Raw genomic sequence first — 21,327 nt, 5'->3', positions numbered from 1 at the left:
TGCTCGATGAGCACCTGTGCCTCACGGCACAGGTTGCGACTCGAAGTCGTCGATGGCTCGGGAATTGCTTGGAGTAGGTAGGCTGCAGCGACGAGTTTTTCGCCAGCCGTTTTCAGTTCTGGTGGTTTATCGACGTTGTCGTCGGCTAGGATCCGCTCCCAGGCGACGCGCGCTGCCGCCTGGGCATGTGCGCCATGCGCGGTGCGCTGCTGCTTTAGTGCAGTGCGCAGCTCCTCTATCTGCCGACGCTGCTCGTCGAGCTTGGCTTGAAGCTCCTTGAGCTGCGCCAGCTATGCCAGTCGCGCAGCCAAGCTTGACGAAGAAGAAGGGGTAGCGACAGGCACCACCTCTTGATTTGCCTGCGCGTCGGCCCCGCTGTTCCCGTCATTGCCCGAGGCGTTGTCATTCTGTCCGTCCGCGAGCTCGGCCATGAAGCACTCCCGAGTGGGATCGTAATCCCCCTCGCTGGAGTCCTCGGAGCAGGTGAGGCAGTAAGCCGCCGCAAGCTAGAACACGAGGAAAGCATCGGGGTCGCGGACCCCAAAGTAGTCCTCGGCCTCCTCGGCCGTGAAGTTGCTCATGAAGAAGTTGATGTCGTCGGCGATTGAGCTCGTCATCTCGGGGTAGGAGTCGTCAGGAGATGATGCGATGAGGTTGCGGATCGACAGGAGGTGATGACCCGACAGATCCTCGTACGCGACGAAGATGGTGCTGGACGAAGAGGCATAGGTGGCAGTGTTGCTATAGATGTCCATGCAGCCCGCAGCCCGTTATCCCGCCCGAAGCACGGCTAATTTGGCCCGGCCCAAGCACGGCCCGGCCCGGTCCAAACTGTGCCCGGGCTTGGGCCACACCCCCCGCCCGTGGGCCGGCACGGCCCGGCACGGAAGTTATAGGCCGGCTCGTAGGCGGTCCGGTAACTTCCACAATGCAGCCCAGCCCACAGCCTAGCTGAGCCAGCAGCCTAGCAGGCACCCACCCGGCCACCCCACGCCCCCCCCGGCCGGCTAGCCCCCGTACACGGCTCCCCCCCAAACCCTAGCCGCATTTCCACTCCTCGTGTGGTCCCGCCGCCTGCTCGCCTTCGCGAGGCCGCTGGCCCGCCTCAGCAGCTCCGCCTGCGGCCGCCCCCTCCGACCTTCCCCGGCGGTCGACGGCATCGCCCTCTGGCCTCCGCTCCCTCGCCGCGTCGTCGACGCTGCCACCTTCAGCCTGCGCTCCCTCGCCCTGTCGACCGTCGTCGACACCGCCCCCGCCGGCCTCCGCTCCCTCGCGGCCTCGACCGCATCGACGCCGCCCCCTCAGACCTCCGCTCCCTCGTGCCGCCATCGACGCCGCCCCCTACGACTTCCGCTCCCTCGCCGGCTCACCCCGCTGCCGACGCCGCCCCCTTGCCCTGCAACCTTAGATCTAGTGCCGCCGGAGTCCGGGAGCTCCACTCGCGCCGCCACATCGCCTTGCCGCTGATCGACGCCGCCGCACTTCCTCTCCTCGCCGTCGCCCCCTCCCGCTCACCTCGCCGCCGCTCCCTCCCGCTCTCCTCGCCGCCGATCTGCCGCGCGCCCGCGCCTCGCCGCCAGTCTTCCACGCCTCGTCCAGCGACCGCGGACCGCCCCCATCGTGGGCCACGGACGGCCCAAGCCCGACAAACAGGCCGGGCTCCACGGGCTGGCCCGGCACGAAAGAGGCCCGTGGGCCCGTGCCTGGGCCGTCGGTGCAGCCCGTGGGCTAGCATGGCACGGCCCGCTGGGATATCGGGCCGGGCTAGGCACGGCCCGAGAAAAGGCGGGCTAGGGTGGGCCCGGGCTCGGGCTGGGCCGGGCCGGGCGGTTCATTATCTAAAAAAATGTCCTTCCGGGTACGACTTCTGCCTTGCCTCGGTGGTTACGAGCCCTAAACTCAGGGCTTGGACTCTTACACCAACTAACCTGGCGTTCACATTACAACAACGGTGCCTTCTGACTTGCGGGGTTATAAAATTCCCGGGAGACGAAACGTAGCACTAATTCAGTGCTCCTGTTTAAGTGACATTTACCCCCCAAAAGGGGAGAGTCAGAGAATCCTTATCTGCACAGCTAGCCAGCACACAGTTTAAGAGAACTAAAAATCAATTCCGAACTGTACCATTGATCTTTCATGGATCACGATGCTCTTATGCACTGACAAGTCTCTGTATGTGTATTGAAGGCAGCCGCTGGTCCTGGCGCTGCTGCGCTACGTCTGAAGAACGGAAATCCTTCATCTGAAGATTCTGAACTGTAAATCAGGCCACCGTGAATACGATGTACTGGGCCTTTGTTTTTTTTGGTCTTTCACGAATCACGATCTTCTCATGCACCGACAGGTTCGTACGTGTCATGAAATCAAAATGAAGTATACTTCATCAATTTGATAGGCACAATTTAAGCACAGGGGCATCCACTAAAACGTTTATTTGCAGCAAGCAATAGAGCCAAGTATAGTTGTACTAAACAATGTCAGCGCCGAGCATTAGTCAAATACTGCTGCGCTCGCACGCTGGCAGCTCATCGATCAGCTGACTGCCGCCGGCGCCGGCACCGCCACATAGTCGTAGGCATGTGCCCGGCCGCATGCCCGACGTCGACGTCTACGACGAGCTACTCGCACAGACTCTGAGGAGAGGCGGCCGGACCGCTCCCTCCATTCCACTGTGCTCCGTCGTCGAATCGCCACCATTCCAATCGGTGTGCTTCGGCTTCATCTCTCTGCACTGCACTGAATCAGAGGAGATGGTGGCTGCCTGTCGCCGCAGCACACACGCCGCAACTTGCGAGGACGCTAGCTGTCCGTCCGTGACACCGCACCGCCGGCGGGCGTTCGTTGGCCGACGCAACGCACGCGCTCGCGACGTACCGCAAGGACCGCAGCTACGGACTACCAACTAGTAGCGGAAAGCGAGTTGTTTATCCTTATTCCCGGAATCCGTGGCGAAATTGTGCTACTGGCTGCACGGTGGTGCGGCGAGGCACCGCCGGCGTCGAGAGGCGTTCTGGAATAATCGGGGTTGTTGGTGCCTGCACGGGCGGGCGAGCTGCCGAGCTTGATCTTGATCGATCACGCGTTACACGTCCGTCCATGGCGGCCGATCGAGCGGGACAGGGGAGATGCTGTCCTGATCGATACACATCCACTCGTGCGTGCGTGCACACGCGGCAACGTGCCAAAATGCAGCGTCAGGGGACGACGGGACGTGGTTGCTGGTGGTATTCTCTGCCTTCTGGTGGCTCGACAGAGAGTATGGAGGCGTTGGAGCAGAGAAAGATGAAGCTAGCACTTTCCTCCGCTGGTGATGAACAAGGCATGCGTATGATCCGTGCGTGAGATCGAGGGGCGTACGAGTACGATCGTGTACGACGAGGAAGCAACCGGGAACGAATTGGCTCGTAGTATGCTGGAGCTGGAGTATCGATCCGATCCCGATCACCAGCTGATCCGTTACCTGTTGTTTTCCTCTTTTGGTGAGAAAAGGCCAGTGGACGTAGTAGGAGGCCGAGAGTTTGTTTGTTTGTTTGTTTGTTTGTAGCAACGGCCGGTCGTGATGGGAGCTGATGCCGACGTCGCAACCTTGACAAAAGAGAACTCCAGCCAGCTGGTGACGAACAACCAGGGTTCGTTCATCGTTCTTGGTCAGTACTAATAACAGATTCCTGAATCCTAACTCCATGTTAGCGTCGCCTGCGTGCAGTGATCTCGCGGTGGTGGTGCTGCGACTGCGACACCGAGACGTGGACTTGGCAACCAGATCAACAAAAAGGGCATATGATATCTCTACTTTGCATCTCGTCTCGTGGCTCCTCCTGGGTTCCTGCTCCCTGCCTCCCCGAGAAGACGTGCCACCGTTGCCCGCAGGATTCACTGCACACATGCATGCACACCGGTACACTCTAGCCAGATAAGCACAGTACCTGAAAGCTGGGCCGGTGCACAAACCGAAACCGAGCGAGGAACACGCACGAGCATGTGGTGGCACACCGCAACACGGCACGGCGCGGCGCACGGCAAGGTCTAGTGGGCCGCGCTTGCGCGGTGAACGCAACCCGGCGGCAAACCAACCCGTTCCGGCGGCCGGACAATGGATCAGCCGATGCGGCGGGAGATTTGCCGTATCGCTCGCCCTCGCCGCTGCGCATTAATTATAATTTAGGGCCCGGCGCTGGATAGAATACGGCAGCCGGAGGCCGGAGGCGCGCCCACGGCGGGCAGCGGCACATGGGTGGACACCGGTGGAGGCCGCTCGCCTGTCGCGCGGGCCTCGCCTCGCCGCCGTGCCTGCCTCTGCCTGCCGAGAGATTGAGAGAAGCACGAAGCAGGCAGGGCCAAGCGGGCATATTCCTATTCCAAACCGCGCGCGGCGCTTGGCCCGGAGCGACGGCTCAACGGCGCCACGTACACGCCCCCCGTCCCGTCCCGTCGCCGCGGCGGCACGTGCGCGGCGCCGCGTCCGCGGGTCCTTCTCTGTGCTCTGCTCGCCCTGCCTGTCGCCGTGTCGCGCTCCACCTCCACCGCACTTGATTCGTATCGAGCTTTTGTACGCACCCCCGCCTAGCGAATCCTGGAGTCCGCGGACGGTCGGCGCGGTTCTCGCGGCCGTTTGACCGGCGGCCGGCGGTGCTCGCCCCGCCCCGCCCGGCTCCGCCATTGGCTGCCGCGCCGGTCGCGGTCAGCGATCCGTCGTCCAGCACACGCCGCGAGCTGTGCTCCGATTTCTGCTCCAGTGCATCGTCCCTGTCGTTGAGAAGAGGAGCTTGTAGCGTTCTGCGTGCTGAAGCGGCGAACAGCTCGCGTTTTGGATTGGATCGTGCGGTGGTGGCACGTGCAGCAGTAGCCGCTGCTTTTCGCCACTTTTGTTTTCCTTCGCTGTGAGGGCTAGCAGGGGAGGGAAATGGGGACTGTAGTTGCTTCGTTTGGAAGCATCAAGGCATGTGTGTTCAAGGACAGTTTAACTGATATCATGGCGTTGACAGGGGATCTCATTGGACTCTGTCATCCGCGCAGCAGATGCATGAATCGGTAACAGTACTGCACTGTATCCTCCCGGTGGATCAACGTTCTGCCGCAAAATTTACGGGGTATGAGGAAAGATTGGCTGTTTGACCGAGTGTTAATTCAGAAGGCAAAACATGATGCTTCAACCATGCAAGGAGCCAAGGACCCCCTCTCGGCTCAACGCTGCCTGAGACAGTTACCGGAACGACAGTATTGATCAAGATGGAATGCTACCTTTGGCAGAATTTACTCCATGAGATACCTAACAGAGGCCGGGGGTTGACATGCAATAGCAGAGTCTCCAAGGGGCTGGAGGGTGAGCCTGCCCAGCAGGCCAGCGCTACTAGCAGCAGCAGGCGCGGCGTGCCCCGAGATCTTCATGGCGATCCTTGAAAGCTACAACTCCGGCAAGTATTTGCGCGGCGCGGGCGCGCAAAATCCGACTAGAAATCGCCCAAGATCAGACAGACCAAATTCGGGCACATGCGCAGCCGGGCGGACTGCCCGCCCTGCTGCGGACAGCACCCGGTCACATGCACGAGTAGCCAGCCCACTTCGATCGATCGCTATGAATTCTAATCGATCCAGCCGCAGGGAGCCACCCACGGTTTTTTTTCCCAACCGGACACCCCAAACCGGAGCACTCCGGTTCCGGTTTACCGGACCGGTTTGACCGGTTACCGATAGAAATCGGTCAAATTTAAATTTGAATTCAAAAAATTCAGTTCGACCGGTTCGTACCGGTATACCGACCGGTTTGACCGGTTTACCGGCCGGTTTGACCGGTTTGAATTCAAATCCAAATTTAAAATCGCATGTGTAACCGGTTTGGACCGGTATACCGTCCGGTTTGACCGATTTACCGGCCGGTTTGATCGGTTTACCAAGTGAGCCTTAATGGGCCGTCTCATTTTTTCCCTTTTCTTTTTTGTTTTAACTTTAAATGCCATAAAAGTATGTTAAACGAACGAATTTTTGAGAAAATTTGACACCATTAGATTTGTCGCACCATAAAAGTATGTTAAACGAACGAATTTTTCATTTTTCATTTTTGGTACCGGTCCAAACCGTAACCGGTCAAACCGGATCGGATCGGTTACCACCGGTTAGGTGGACCCTGGAGCCACCACGCCTCATCTCATCGCAGCTTGCCAGGCAAAGCCCAAGGTAAAGGATGCCATTGCCAGGCCAATGACGCGACGTGACCATGTCATCATGCGATGCTAGTGCAACTGTTGCAAACAGCGACTAATGCATCATGAATTCATGCCATGGAGCATGCATGGTTTTCCCCCATCTCTCTTGGACAGGAAGAGGAAGAGCAGTGTGCGTGGTTTGGTTCTGTGGCGGCCACGACCTGAGCAAAGCAGACGCAGCGCACGTTTTGGAAGACGCCAAAATTGGCTGGACAGTGTGACGAGCCACAATGTGGTATCCCTGTTTGAGAAAGATCACAGGCAGTGCAGTGTATCTGCACGATTTGTTTTTGCGTAGCAGACTAACAGGCGAGCAGCAGCATTTCAATTTCTGTCTGTCTAGTATTAGTGTATTGCGCATTTATTACAAGATATGTAGTACAGTAGCCAAATAGATTGATTACTGGCCGCCGATCCCAAATGGCTCATGACATACACGCGGGGAAAAAAAACAGGGAACTCTTTGAGGAAAAAAAAATGGTGGGGAGGTTGAGCATTCCATTTCTTGTTTCCACAAGGCTGCTGCTAATATATGCACCTGGCGATTGACGGTGGGATTAGAACAATAAGCAGCAGCATGTGCTCTTACCAGGAACTCAGCATTGACACGAACTTATCTTTGTTGTATGTGCAGTTTCAATCAGGAAAAGCTTCCAGCGGTTACAAGGACTTGTTTGTAGACTTGTTTATAAAAAAAGGGGGACTTGTAGACTTTGCAGCGACATGAAAAATCAAACAAAATAAAATTGTCCAACTTACCAAAGAGGTGTGCTCTAAAAGTGTCGTTTGAATATACGTTCCGTGCTGACATCAAGAACAAGTTGGATGCACTCCTAGGTGATTTCTCCCTTTCTCCTTTCCGAAGACCTATGACCTAAAACGAGACTACTCCAAATTAGACCTGGGCATCCTCCGGGCCGGGTCGGGTTCGGGTCGGGCCAAAAAAAGCCCGGTGCTTTTTCTAGCGGCCCGTGCCCGACCCGACCCGGTGGCTGGGCCGTAAAATTGAGCCCGCACCCGACCCGACAACCAGTCGGGTCGAGTCGGGTTCGAGTCGGGTCGGGCCGGGCCTATGTAAAATGTCGGGTTCCTTCGGTTTTTTCGGGTTTCGGGTCAAAATTTTTAGCCCGTGCCCGGCCCGTCAGTCATACCAGGTCAAAAATTTTGACCCGAGCCCGCCCATCAAACTCTTCGGGGCGGGTCGGGTCGGGCTATTTTCGGGCGGGTCGGGTCGGGCTATTTTCGGGCGGGTTGGGTCGGGTCCGTCGGGTCGGGCAGCCCATGCCCAGGTCTACTCCAAATATATCGCGCAACTGGCATTTTTATTAGGATAAGAATATATATATATATTTAGTAAAATACTTACTCTGTTCGCTTCATCTTTGCTACATCCAACCAACAGTATTTTTCTCTCACACAAAACCAACACCAGCCACCAGCACCAGCCAACTAGTAGTACTTTTCTCTCATAAAAAATCAACATCGCCCACCAACACCAGCAAGCTGAACACAGGGACACTAAGTAGGCTGTGTTTAGATGAGGTGAAAAGGGGGAGAAAAAGTTACATCAGTCATTGTAGCACACTGTAGCATTTTTCGTTTGTTTGTGGTAAATATTGTCCTACTATGACCTAACTAGGCTCAAAAGATTCGTCTCGCAACGTACATCAAAACTATGCAATTAGTTTTTTTATTTAACTACATTTAGTACTCTATGTATGGGTTATTTGCTATATTTAATGTTTCGATGTGATATAAGATGTGATGGATGTGATGGAAAATTTGGAAATTTGGTGGGAACTAAGGGGGTGTTTAGATTGAGGGACTTCAAAAAAGTCCTAGGGACTTTTTAGTATTTAGAAGTATTAAATAAATATTAATTATAAAACTAACTGCAGAACCCTGGGGCTAAACTGCGAGACGAATCTAATGATGTATCTTAATCTATGATTAGCGAATGGTTACTGTAGCATCACTGTAGCCAATCATCGATTAATTAGACTCATTAGATTCGTCTCGCGAAAAAGCACTCAGCTGTCAAAAAACATTTATAAACAGATTTTATTTAATAATATAAAATAGTAAGATTCCTTTTGATGTGATAGGGACTTTTGGAAAAAGTCCCGGAGCCAAACAGGCCCTAAACACACCCGTAGTAGAAGAAGAATGTCCCATCGCCATCAGCATAATTTATTCCGAGCCAACTGGACGATCCGAAAGGCAAAGGCCCCCCTCCCTCCCTATAAAGCCTCCCGCCCCCGCCCCACCCCGTTCCGAAAGCCAGCTCCATTTCTCACCACCAGCAGCTCGCTCTCGCTCTCGCCGCGCCTGACCCACGCTCGCCATTGATTGATTGATTTCCACCCGCGCGTAGGAGCGAGCAGCGGCAACAACAACCGCACAGCTAGCCGAGCTCGACCCGGCTGGCGTCGATGGCGAAATGTAGCAGCAAGATCCGCTACATCGTGTGGCTCCGGCAGACGCTGCGGCGGTGGCGGTCCCGCGCCGCGGCGCGCGCGGCGGTGGCGGCGGAGGCGGTGGTCCCGGCGGGGCACGTGGCGGTGTCCGTGGGCAGCGCGTCGCGGCGGTTCGTGGTGCGGGCGGCGCACCTGAACCACCCAGTGTTCCGGGAGCTGCTCCGGCAGGCGGAGGAGGAGTACGGCTTCCCGTCCGGCGCCTGCGCGGGACCCATCGCGCTCCCCTGCGACGAGGGCCTCTTCGAGCACGTCCTCCGCCACCTCTCCTCCCCGTCCAAGGCCTCCCGGTTCGTCACCCTCGAGGACATCAAGAGCGGCACGCTTTCCTGCTGCTGCGTCGCCGCCGCCGGCGACTCGCTCCCGCTCCTCCACGGCATCGCCGCCGACAAGGCCGTGTGGTGAACGCGCTCACGGAGGGTAGCCGCCGCCCGCGCCATTGCGCGTACGTGTGCGACCATTTCATCTTCCTTTTCTTCTTCTTTTCTTTCTTTTTGCCCTCGCTCCCTCCATTTCCATCCGAGAGGAGCTGAGGCGCGACGGGAGCAAGCAAGCAAGCAAGATTGAGCACGGCCGGCCGGAGGCGGTGAAGTGAGATGGCTGAGAAAGTCCTAGGATTTTTAGACGACTGCCAAGTCTAGTCATCCATTCATTCCCTTGTCCAATCCGGGAAAATTTTAGTGGTGAAGATTTATTCTTTCTTCTTTTCTTTTCCTTTCCTTTTCCTTTCCTTTTCGTCTCACTTAATAATCCTCCACTGTAAATACCTGTACTACTACGGTTCGGCCAGCATTGCAAGTGAAAAAAAAAATCATTGTCTTCTCAATCGCGTTGCAACCTGCTTGCAAGTGAAATGGAACCAACTTTTGCTGCTTTTCTTCTTGACTGCTTGGCCAATAATGGGCAATGGCTATTCTTGCCATGCCCTGCCATGTGTTTTTCAGATGAATCTTCTCATATATTTGTTTTGGAGTGGTCGGGGGGAAGGCTTTAGAAAAGGATTTGACACGGTATCCTCTCATTTTTTTAGTTCTCTTTCCTGGAAAAGAATTGTGGGTGTCCTGACCCGGCGGTTCGAACCCAACTAGTGATGATGCTGCGTGTTCCTCGTCCTAGATGTTGATGCAAGAGGCAACACAGTCACGCATGGGTTTATCCTGGTTCCGGCCGTGGGGCTGTACGTCCAGCAAAAGGGTGTGCGAGAGCACTGTATTGTCTTGCACCGGGAGTGCCTGTAGTAGGGGGTACAAGCGAGACGAGAGAGGGAGGGAAGCTCTTAGGTCTCTGCTAGAGGAGGAGTTGATTGAAGCTAGTACCAATATCGGGGATCAGGAGAACGTATGTGCTCCGTAAGTTGCGCTGAGTGTCGTGTTCTACCAGATGGCCCGACCTTTTAAGATAAGGCCCGCCTCCTCCTTTTATAAACATAAGAAGGGGCGGTGTACACGCACAGGAGATCGTGAAAGTCGTCGTCTTCTCCCCGAATCGCGGGGGTATAGTGGTCGAGCACTGTGGAAAGTATACTGTGGGGTATGGCGCCTGGCGTGGCAGTCGTCCTAGGCATCGTCCTTAGTCTTGCGGAGATCGCGCCGGCGTCCTTGCGGCTCCAGCGGGCGGCGTGGTCATTGCTGTAGGGGGTAACGTCCTCCAGGCGTGGCATGGCGACGTTCCGAGGGTCCTGCAGGCCAGGGTCTTGCCCCGGTCAAAGCCAGAGCTACCTCCGAGGGTCATGCACATGCCGTTCGAGGGCTCCGCGGAGGGGAGAGTACGAAGGAGGTATGGGGAGTTGGCAGCACGGTGGCTGGAGCAGTGCCGAGCACGTCCTGCACTGCGTCGCAGGTTCCCACAGTGTCGCCACAGCGTCCGGAATGACGGAGCAGTGGCCGGAGTTGGCGGACGGGACTCCGGTCACAGCCCCTATGAGGAATGGTGGCCTGACGCCATCTGACCCGGGCGCTGTGGAGGAGTGGTTGAAATTTAATGCTTCCGTGCGGTAGGCGGGTGAGCGAAAGGGCCGTTTATCCTTTCTGTCGAGGGGTGGCCTCGAGCGAGGCGGAGATCGTCCCGTGGGTTCGAGGGGGGTGCGGATGGGCCGCACTGTGTACGTGGGCCGCGTATTGGGCTTCTTTGAGTCCTTTCCTTTCTTCCGGGCTGGAAGGAGGCTGTAGGCCTTCGTGGGCCCGGTTTGCCTAACATGTGTTTGCGTTTTTAGGGCAATTTTAGTTCCATGACTAGGGTGCCCCTAATCATGGTACCCGACAGTAGCCCCCGAGCCTTTGGTCGAGTCAGGGGATTCGGCCAAAGGGTATTTTGGCAACTTTACCCCTTGATGTGATCGATCGACGTTGTGTCCCTGCCAGGCGCGTCCGGGTGCTCGCCTGGCGGACGTGACGACTCGTCGGTCGGGGTAGTGCGCCTGCAGAAAAAGTATTCCGAGGCGCGCGCCACTTATTGTTTTGTTTTGGTGACGAGACGTTTTGGTGACGAGACGCGTTAGCGTGCTGAGCAGGCCAGGATCATGAGGGCGCCTGCTGCTCGGCAGCTGGTGCTAATGCCGCGCTGTCCCGCGTGTAGGGTCTCAGCCCTGCTTTCTGTGGTTGCCTTGCGGTGCGCCGTTCGAGGGCAGTCGGCCAGCGCCGATGCTGCGCTGCTCAGTGTCGAGGGGCTCGGCTTTGCCCTATCTGGTCACATCTCGGCACGGTAACCGAGGGCATCTTTTGCTCGTGGGGTGCCGCACCGTCACGGGCGGTCCAAGCCTTCTCCCTGCGATAGGCTTAAGGCTTGGCGCCCGACGCAACTATAAATAGGGGGTCGTGGGACTCCTTTTCCTCTCCAACTTCCCTGCTCTTACTTCTAGTATCGCCTAAGTCTCGTAATGTGTCCCTTTGCGTGTCACGGCCGTCCCCCCGGATGGGGTGGCCTGGCTTCTTTAGGCTTTGATGCTAGAAGATTGCTTGCGAGTGGTGGGGGAAAACTGGAGAGGGTGTGCTCACCGTCCCTCGGCTTCAGTGGGATTAGCAGAAGAACATTGGGCCTGTGGGGCCCTGCCTCTGCGATGTCCCTCAGCCTGAAGGGGCGTTGAGACGCCTGACCATGGCGTCGGCGCCAGGTTTGGTGGCCATTCTTCGCATCATCGCTTTTGGCGAAAACGTCGCTCTCGGGGAGATGGTGCAGAGGGTGCTGTCCGCCAGCTTGCCCCTCCCCCCCCCCCCCCCCCGCAAAGTCTTCGGTGGAGGAGACGCTAGAAGAAAACTTGCGAGAAGGGCATCCCTTCGGACCCGTGCGGTCTAGGGGTTGCTCCTCGCAATCCCGAGCAGCCTGGTCGTAATGTCAGCCAAGGACTCGGTGCTCTTCATCGGCGCTCGCTCCTCCCCAAGACTGGGAAAATTGCCACGCAGGTGGCAATGCGTTTGTACCTTTCGACGGCTTCGAGCCGGTAACCCTTTGTAATCTTTGTTTGCAAAGAGGAATGAAGTCTCCTTCTTCTTCGCGAAGAGGATGACCGAGGGTGTGAAGGTGAGCATCAGCCCTGCAGAGGCTTACCCCTTCGAGGGTGTGACTCGGGTACTGACCGCGGTGGCCTTGGTTTGCCCGGCGGGGGTGCAACGGTGCTCCGGGGAGCATTGTTGGAGGAGTCTGATCCAGGGTCGGGGTTTGTCGTTGGAGAAGCATTGAAGTGGCCACTCCGAGTCATCTATGCAGATCATAGTCGCCTCGAGCACCATGGTGCCGCCGCTGGGCATGTCGACATCGTGCTGCTGAGGGCGTTCGAGCAGGCCTGCAGAAGATTTTGATTCTCGAATATGTGAAGTTTCCTCCGTGGGGGCGCGTCAGCGCACCCGCGGGTGTAGTCCCCGAGGCCGAGGCGCGGTCTCGAGCGAGGCGGAGACGCGGGGCGCGATCGAGGGTCTCAGTGGGGAGCCCTCGAGCGAGGCAGAGATCGTCCCGCGGGTTCGAGGGGGGTGCGGATGGGCCGCACTGTGTACGTGGGCCGCGTATTGGGCTTCTTTGAGTCCTTTCCTTTCTTCCGGGCTGGAAGGAGGTTGTAGGCTTTCGTGGGCCCAGTTTGCCTAACATGTGTTTGCATTTTTAGGGCGATTTTAGTCCCATGACTAGGGTGCCCCTAATCATAGTACCCGACAAGAATGGCGTAGGAGTTAACAGAAGCTCTAGAATATATGTTGAGGGCAGTCCCAATTCAGACTCTACCATGGAGTCTAAGCCTCCTATTTATTGTGTTTTGCTGATGTGACAGTATATTTATGGAAGAGAGAGGTAGAGAAATCAAGACTCCAAGTCTTATTTAGACTCCAAGTCTTCACGCAAATCAAGAATGAATGTGAGAGAGACAAGTGAGCCATATAAACCAAAGTAACACACTTTGCATTGGAAAGTATAATTTTTTGTGATGGAGTCTTTGAGACTTAGACTCTCTGAATGGAGTCTACATTGGGACTGCCCTGAGGCCTGTAGGGCTGGTCGCAATGATGATGGTATTACCGGCCACCACCAACCGAATAATCGGTTGATCCTCCTACTTGATTGATAACAGACGGCATAAGCCCTGCTCAACTAAACCTCTCTTAGCGAGTGATTCCTCAGCTAAACCGGTGGTCAACTTTTTCAACCTCAGGAAAAGGTTTTACCTCGAGCACTTGAGTTAGAAGCAACTAGTGAATTTTAATATTTACTGAGATCGGGATTAAAGTACCTTCCCCCCCTGAGAGACCACCAGGTTCTGCGGTTGCAGTGATTCACCACTCACCACAGTCCACAGGGGGACAGGATCACAGGAACAGGAACATGAACATGGATTGCTGGTGCTGCTTTTCTTAGGGGGCGTTTAGATTCAGGGACTTCAAAAAAGTCATAGGGACTTTTTAGTATTTAGAAGTATTAAATAAATATTAATTATAAAACTAACTGCAGAACCCTAGGGCTAAACTGCGAGACGAATCTAATGAGGTATCTTAATCTATGATTAGCGAATGGTTACTGTAGCATCACTGTAGCCAATTATGAATTAATTAGGCTCATTAGATTCGTCTCGCGAAAAAGCACTCAGCTGTCAAAAAATATTTATAAACAGATTTTATTTAATAATATAAAATAGTAAGATTCCTTTTGATGTGATAGGGACTTTTGAAAAAAGTCCTGGAGCCAAACAGACCCTTAACATCACCTTTTTGTGGAATATTTTTCTAGCGCATAACGGTATGGGACTCCATTTGCAACAGACAACGGTTATAATAGTGGAGAGCTGAGCAATTGAGCATGGCCATGGCGAGTGAAAAAGAATCCCCTTTCTCCTCGTCCCTGAAAATTCAGATCGCATCAGATTGCATCAGGTTTTCTTCATTTTTTCAGGCAAAAGATGGATGTGGCGAGCCTAGCCCATTTTTTTTTCTTTTTTGAAAATTATGCTAGCCCAATTTGAGTGGCCCTTGCCAGCCCCATTATCCAGAATTCCATAAGAACAAGTCGCCCGGCGAGACCTCACCTCACCAGCCATCATAGTACACAGTTACAGGCACCGGCTTCCTCCACCCACCGTTTTACTTTTACGGCGTGGTAAAACTAAACACCTGTCCGGCTGTTCCGGCGAGAGCGAGGCGCCGCCGGCGAGGGAAAGAGACGACCCGTGAACCTCCCGTCCTCTCCTCTGGGCTCTGGGTTGGTGGTTGGTGCGTGCAGTACTTTGTTTCACTGTGCCGCGGGCCCCGCCCGCCTGCGGCGCTGCTGCCCAATCTGCCGCGGCGGAGGCGCGTGCATGTGGTGGGTCCGTCGGGAGGGGCGGGCCGTGGTCCCCGGCCGCATGTGTGTTGATACCGGCCGCGGGCAGCAGCAGCCCGGCCCGGGCAGAGTGGTGGGCCAGGCGCCCAATCACAGGGCGGTCGTAGTCCTTCCAGCTTTATCCGTAGTCCTGGCCTTTTCCACGGCCCGGCCGGCGAACGCACGCCGGCGGTCGGGGGCAGGCACGGTGGGACCACGAGTTCAGTATCACGACGACGGCGAACACACACTCCAGCCACTAGCCCTGCCTGCCCTGCTACTTGTCCGATAAAAATCGGCGGAATTTTGTTGCGTCAAAGTTGAAATTTTTCTTTCGGGGAGCGCGACAGTTACGTGCAGGGACCGCGACGTGGGCCGTGCCCGTACACTTTTCGACGCAGCTCTGTACGTCCCGTAACTTTTTTTTTTTGAGTTTTAGGCTCTCCCGTAACCTTTCAACCTCACCCTCACCGGTCACCACGGCCCCGCAACTCCTATGACTGCACCGGTCAACCACCAACACGGCTACTTGATGGGCTGGGCTGTGCGCGGGCTTACCAAAAGTTTGTCAAAATTAACTTGACAAAACTTGTGATTTGGCAATTTGTTAAAATGTATACCAAGTTAAAAAAAAACTATCTCCAAGAGTTTGCTATTTTAGACTAGCAAAATGAGAAAAGAAAGTCCAAAAGAACACAACCTTTGCAGTTGGGCCTCTGGATCTTTTTGGGCGATTGCAAATGGATCCCTGGCCGAAGTTCAGGGGAGGGGCGGACATGGCCGGCCGAAATCCGGCGGCGAGGGAGGACAGGGGGACGGTCTAGAGGAAGTCAAGAGCTACCTTCTGGTCGCCTTGGACGAGGTTGGGGCGACGGGGAGGAGAGTCGCCGGCGAGGAACAGGGGCGGCGGCGGCAGTTCTTGGCGGCGGCGGCGCTCTGGTGAAGGGGAGCAGGCAAGGGCGGGCCGGTGAGCTTCACGGAGGCTAGGGGAAACGATTTTGGGGTCTAGCTTGGGAGGAGGAGGGTCGGAAAGGGGAGCTCCACGGCGAGCTGGAGGAAGGCGGCGTCAATGGCGGCAGGGGCGGACTTGCTATTGATGCATGGGCATTCAGTTGAATACCTAAAAATTTGTGAAAAAAATATATATACATAGTATACAACATGTATATGTATAAAAAATAGAAAATAAGAGTATCTCTAAAAAAATTCTTAAATTCTAGTCTCTAACTTTTCAACGTATTTCTATATCCTAGTCTCTAACTCTCTATATATCCTTACGTAGAGGGTTATCCTAAATATTACTTCGTCATGTATATATTATCGTGTACCCACGGCAGTTTCCATATACCAGATATCCTATTGTTTGAACTTCGACATATTAGGAAACGTGACTCACGAGTTTGAAGGATTAAGGTCTAAGATCCGGTTTTAAAATGGCAAGTATTTGGGATAGGGTGTGGATTTTTATTTTCAGATCTGAGAACGGAGAAGGATGATTTATTATAGATGTTGCTACCTTGACAGATTGGTTTTAGAGAACTTTTGGAGAGAGATTCTGCACTAAAAATATTAAATTTGTAATTAGAATAGTTTTTAGGGTGTGTCTTGGAGATTATCTAACATCACAAAATAGACTTTCCAATCTCATGTTGCCTCTTGTGATCCCGCGTAGCCGTGTTTTTTTCGCTTCCGATCAGCGGCAACAAACTCTAACGGTACGGCAAGCGACGACTGCCTGCAATGAGATGGGAGCGGCCTGCAGCTTTGGAAACTGCGCAATGCACATTGACGGCCAAATTTTTTTTACCCTTTGAAAATGTTGAATACCCAAATTCTAAATCCTGAGCCCGCCCCTGAATGGCGGACTAGCCCAAATCCATGCCGCCCGGCGGCGCTGCTGAATCCTCCACCGCCGTTGGCCCAGAAGCGCGCGTAGCACTTGTCGAGGTACACCTCGCCCGCCGTGGCGTAGCCGCACCCGGCCTTGAGTTGCGCGGTCACGGCGGAGACGCAGTCGAAGCACGCCTTGGCGGCGAGGTCCCCCACGCACTGCGACATGGCCTGCACGGTGCCCGAGCCCTAACGCGGTACCCTTCGCCCTCCGGCGCCACGGCGGCCACGAGCGCGCCGCCAACAGCAGCAGGAGAGAGCGCGAGGTAGAAGAGGAAGCAACATCCATGTTTGTACATACTCCGTCTCCGTCCGAGAATCGTGAAGACGACAGAGATCGCGATGCCAAAGTATTTTCGCGCGCGCATATATACACATTGAAGTGGTAGAATTTGCCAAGTTCCAAAAAATATCAAGTTAATTGTCAAATTGTTGGAGACTATTTTTTTGTTTTACTAAATTTTCTAGGATGCCAATTTCATTTAACGAACTCTTGGAGATGCTGCTCGGCACGGAAGATAACTTGAGCCCCCAAACTGGCCCGCGTCCCACCCATCCCAACTGGTCCAGCCCTAGCCGCGCAACTCCGCCGCCGACGTCATCCAGAATTTCGCGGCTTGCTCCACCGCCGTGGCCAGCCGCTTCGCTTCTTCCTGCCGAGCATCCCGTGGCCGCGCGGCTTGCTTGCTCCTCCGTTGATCGCAGGCAGCGTGTTGACTGTTGAAGGTCCCCGAAGGATGAGGAAGCTCGCGTTCCACGAGCAGAAGCTGCTGAGGAGGACCAACTTCTTGATCTACCCTGAGGATAAGGGACACCGCGAGGGCCGCGTCACGCGGCGCTACCACATCGTCGAGAGGGACGACTACAAGAAGTAGTACCCGCTCGCTGTCCTCCCTAACCCTCCCCTCGATTGCCTGTTAAATTGATCAACCCATTGAAGTCATTATTCTTTACCAGTGTCTGTTTTTGGAGTAGGATTATTACGAAAATCTGTTGACCGATCCTGTCGATGCATCTGAATATCTGATCATGAGCGATCGCATGTAAATTTTTGAATTCGGATGCAGGTACAATGGGATATGCCTAATGGTGCAGAAGCAAGTGAACATCATCAGGCAGATGGACCCGAGGGACCCATTCAGGATCGAGATGACAGACATGCTGCTCGATAAGCTGTACGTTAACGCTGATTTTGCTCCATGCTTCTGTATGATTGCTTTCGTGAGTTTCGAGCTGGGGAACTGAGATGAGGCTCCTCAATCGAGTACATAATCCTTACTGAGATTGGATTGTCGATCTTTTGTGAAGTTATATATCTGTGATGGAATGACAGTGATATAGTGCATCTGTTGCTGTTTATGTGATTTTGTTACTTTGTAAATTTATATACTCATCTGGTTCTCTGACAAACAGGTACAATATGGGTGTAATTTCAACAAAAAAGAGCTTGGTAAGGTGTGAGAAACTTTCAGTGAGCTCCTTCTGCAGGTCTCTCTCCCCGATCGGCCACCCTCCCTATATCACATTCTCACATGACAAAATCACATTCTACTTACTTTATAGTTTGTTGAATCACCGCAGACGAAGACTTGCGACGGTTATGATGACGATAAAGATGGCAGAACACCTCAAAGAGGCCGTGACGTACATCGAGCAGGGTCATGTGCGTGTTGGCCCAGAGGTTGTCACCGATCCAGCCTTTCTTGTAACCAGGAACATGGAGGACTTCATCACCTGGGTGGATTCCTCAAAGATCAAGAAGAAAGTCATGGAATACAATGATGCATTGGATGACTATGACGCGATGGCTTGAGGGCAGGAATTTCTGTGGCCACAAATCTAGGTTGATGTTTGATATTTTTTTAGGCCCCGATCTCAGGCTGTTGTTGCAGAGCTGCTAGCATGTGCATGTGAGCATGTCTGCATGTGCCTTGGCTGTCTTGGGCTAATGGGCTGCAGATGCGGATACATTTGTAGTTACTTATCCTTATAATATTTTGTAGTAGGTTAATGACATTGAAGATGTGATCTTAAGACCAGGAGTGTCATGGACAATAATTTGCTGACATGGCAGGTTCATTATGAAGAAAGAGGAGGTAGAGTTTTGTGGTTGGTGAGAGTAGTGTCATCACCACAACACTCTAGCATGGTTACCTAGTTCACAATTTTAACAATCGTGCAATGATACTTCCCACTGAGACCCTAGGGCGTGGGCGTGTGATATAAGGCGTTCTTGAGTTTTTAGGACAAATTATGGCTGTATAGAAAAGACTCTCCCACCCCCTATAATTATTAAGCATTGGAACTCTATTTGGGTAACTAAATATGTGCTAATTAATGTAGCATGCCCTTTCCCATGCAAACGATGCACGATTAAGATGATTGGATTCACTCTCAACTCAAAATGACTTATTACTTTTGAGTACAAAATTTGAACTCTAGAATACCCTACATTTCAGGACGGAGGGAGTATGCAGAATGGATTTAAGCATTCAAGGAAAGGGAAAGAAATTGAGCATTAGTCAGATTCTAGAAAATCCCTTCAACGGAGGAACTAGAGAAACTGTATCTATAAAAATCAAGCAAACATGGGTAACCAAAAAAACTGCAGGTGTGGCAGAATTGGCAGACAAAATTCACTGAGAAAGTTATGACCACACGTGCAGAAACACATCACATTCGCACAAGCGAGTTAATATGAAAGGTACAATATTTATGTTCTTCGCATCAAGATTACACTCAAGATACCATGAAGTTACATGTCAGTGGTTCAGAGCACACCCAACGAGCATATGCTACATGATGACAAAAAGAACTACTTTCAGTGTACAAAAAGCATACTCAGCAGACTTCCAATACAGCGGCAGTAGTTGCAAAAAACAGGACATGCATCATCTGATGAACATGTGTAATTTGTTTAGTGCAACAGCCGTTGCAACTGGACATATGAGCTATTGATCTGTGAAGGAATCATAAAAGGACTACTACTTGCATTACCTAGGCTAAATCCTGTTAGAAGCTATAAATGTGAAACTAAGCTTGGGATTCTAAATCAATTTCTGATGGTTGGGAGACTCTACTGCCTTTTGATTCTTGCATCTCCACCTCAACAGTAATCACTTCTTTTGACTTGCCATTTTCTGTCTCCATCCTTCTTAGCTTTTCTTTCTGTATGGCACGTAGCTCGTACCTATAAAAAACAGAATGTGTATTGTATTAGCTGTTTTACAGGAAAAGAGAACATCGTACATTACATTTTCAGCCTAAACAGTAGTGCCCACTATGTTTTCAGGCTAACTATTTAGTAAGAAAATACTCCATGTGATTTCCTGAGAAGCTAAAGTGATTCACCTTCAGACATTCCAAGATAATAAGTGGTTATAGATGGCAGGAAGAAGCATGCCTTGGAATATATCGTTGCTGTTTATAGATAAGCCCCAATTTTTCAATCCTCTCTTTTAAATTTTTAGCTTGGCTACAAGCTTCATGTAGCTTCTACATGAAGCTTCAATATCATATTCTCCAGGGAACTAACAAATTGCATTTTGAGGCTAAACAGGAGCGCCCACTAGTTTTCAGGTTATCTATGTAGTCGAAAAGGAATTTCATAGTGATCTTCCAAGCAGTGGAAGTTTGTATAGAAGCTTTTATAGCATGAAGAAGCATAGAGCTTAGGAATAGAATGCTGTTGTTCAGGGACAAGTCCCAATTTTCAATATGATCCGACTTATCACAAATCCAATATTCCGAATATGAATATACAAATGTGCTAACATCTGACAGGACTGAAAATCCATTTTTGCTGAATGTTACAACAACGGCAGAATACTTCATCCATACTATGTGCACAGTAGAAAATTTCATTCAGTCAATAAGGTTACAGTTAACTTCACTAAAGGTAGAACTCAATTTATTTTACAAAAAAAAACAATCAAGTGAGATGGAATTTCGAAGTCAGCTACTCAGCTCGTGTTGCTAATTTTGTTCATTGATCAACAGTGGACTAATTGCGTGAACCTAATTGAGCCGGCAAGCCCCCAAAACTGGAGCATCACATAGACATGGGAAGACTGGTAAGATGAGAGCTTACGGTGAGATATAACTCTTGGAAAGCAGGAAGTATATCTTCCAGAACTGCTTATCCTTCATGTGACGAGGGCACAGATCATACCGAATCTTGGCGAGTTCCTGCACGCGAAGCACATATTTCTCGGATAAGAAGAATTAAGCAGGGAAACGAGATCCGCGGGAAATCACCAACCTTGGCTTTGGATAGCACGAGCACGGCATGCCGCTCCTGCCAGCTTGTGAGGTCGCCGGCGGCCGCCTCCGCAGAGCCCCCTGCGATCAACACAAACGGCTGTTACTAGTAGGACCTAACGGGATCGAGTGGGGCAGTAGAATCGAGGAGGGACGGGGGCGGGATCATTGGTTGCCTTGGAGCTGGAGGGCGGCGGCCTTGAAGGCGTCGGGGGAGAGCGTCCGGAGGAAGTCCAGGAGCTCCGCGGTCACGCCAAGCTCCTCGTCCTCCGCGGCCGCGGCGGATGACTTGCTTGCCCCGCCGCCAGCCCCGCCGCCGCTCCCCCGGCGGCGAAACGGCCATGAGAAAGCGGAGAAGGCCATGGCTCGCTTAGTTGACACGCTGATCCGCCGAGTCTCCCCGGTAGACAGTTAAACCAAACCAGTCGGTTTTCCTTTTCTTTCCCAGGATATCTCGGCGGATGAAACTTGATCCCGTTCCCGTACGGTTGCGAGGTCGAATTACGATGGCTTCGTATTGTTAGTTATTACTATTACTACTAGTATAGTACTAGTATATACTGAAGTACCCGCCGATACTGTAGCAGGCGGTATATGAACTCTTGTCTTATACGGTACAACCTGATAAAGTGATGATTACTTAAAATACGCAACCAGTCTCAAACAGGCTAATGTGACAACCTGCTATTTAAATACTCGGAAGTATTTTCCCACAAGGTTGTTTGGAT

General features: G+C 52.9%; 3 protein-coding genes across 3 annotated transcripts; 2 read left to right on the top strand and 1 right to left on the bottom strand.

Annotated features, from left to right (window-relative positions):
- The first annotated feature begins 8,459 nt into the window (after positions 1 to 8,459).
- Positions 8,460 to 9,551, top strand: LOC120642071 (indole-3-acetic acid-induced protein ARG7-like). The gene has a single exon (XM_039918459.1). It carries the CDS (start codon positions 8,636 to 8,638, stop codon positions 9,080 to 9,082), a length of 447 nt encoding a protein of 148 aa, XP_039774393.1. The 5' UTR covers positions 8,460 to 8,635; the 3' UTR covers positions 9,083 to 9,551.
- A 7,281-nt stretch (positions 9,552 to 16,832) lies between these two features.
- On the top strand, positions 16,833 to 18,451 carry LOC120642070 (U3 small nucleolar ribonucleoprotein protein IMP3-like). The gene is made up of 4 exons (XM_039918458.1): positions 16,833 to 17,210; positions 17,407 to 17,514; positions 17,753 to 17,827; positions 17,921 to 18,451. The coding sequence occupies exons 1-4, from the start codon at positions 17,077 to 17,079 to the stop codon at positions 18,150 to 18,152; spliced, it is 549 nt and encodes a 182-aa protein (XP_039774392.1). The 5' UTR covers positions 16,833 to 17,076; the 3' UTR covers positions 18,153 to 18,451.
- Positions 18,452 to 19,000: 549 nt separating this feature from the next.
- On the bottom strand, positions 19,001 to 21,239 carry LOC120642069. The gene is made up of 4 exons (XM_039918457.1): positions 20,776 to 21,239; positions 20,601 to 20,680; positions 20,430 to 20,527; positions 19,001 to 19,529 (listed from the first exon to the last, which is right to left on the bottom strand). Exons 1-4 carry the CDS (start codon positions 20,960 to 20,962, stop codon positions 19,373 to 19,375), a joined length of 522 nt encoding a protein of 173 aa, XP_039774391.1. The 5' UTR covers positions 20,963 to 21,239; the 3' UTR covers positions 19,001 to 19,372.
- Positions 21,240 to 21,327: the final 88 nt, after the last annotated feature.

Source organism: Panicum virgatum, chromosome 7K, assembly GCF_016808335.1.
Source record: "Panicum virgatum strain AP13 chromosome 7K, P.virgatum_v5, whole genome shotgun sequence".
Lineage (NCBI taxonomy): Eukaryota > Viridiplantae > Streptophyta > Magnoliopsida > Poales > Poaceae > Panicum > Panicum virgatum.
The sequence above is the reverse complement of the archived record's forward strand: the minus strand, read 5'-3'. Positions and strand labels throughout refer to the sequence as shown.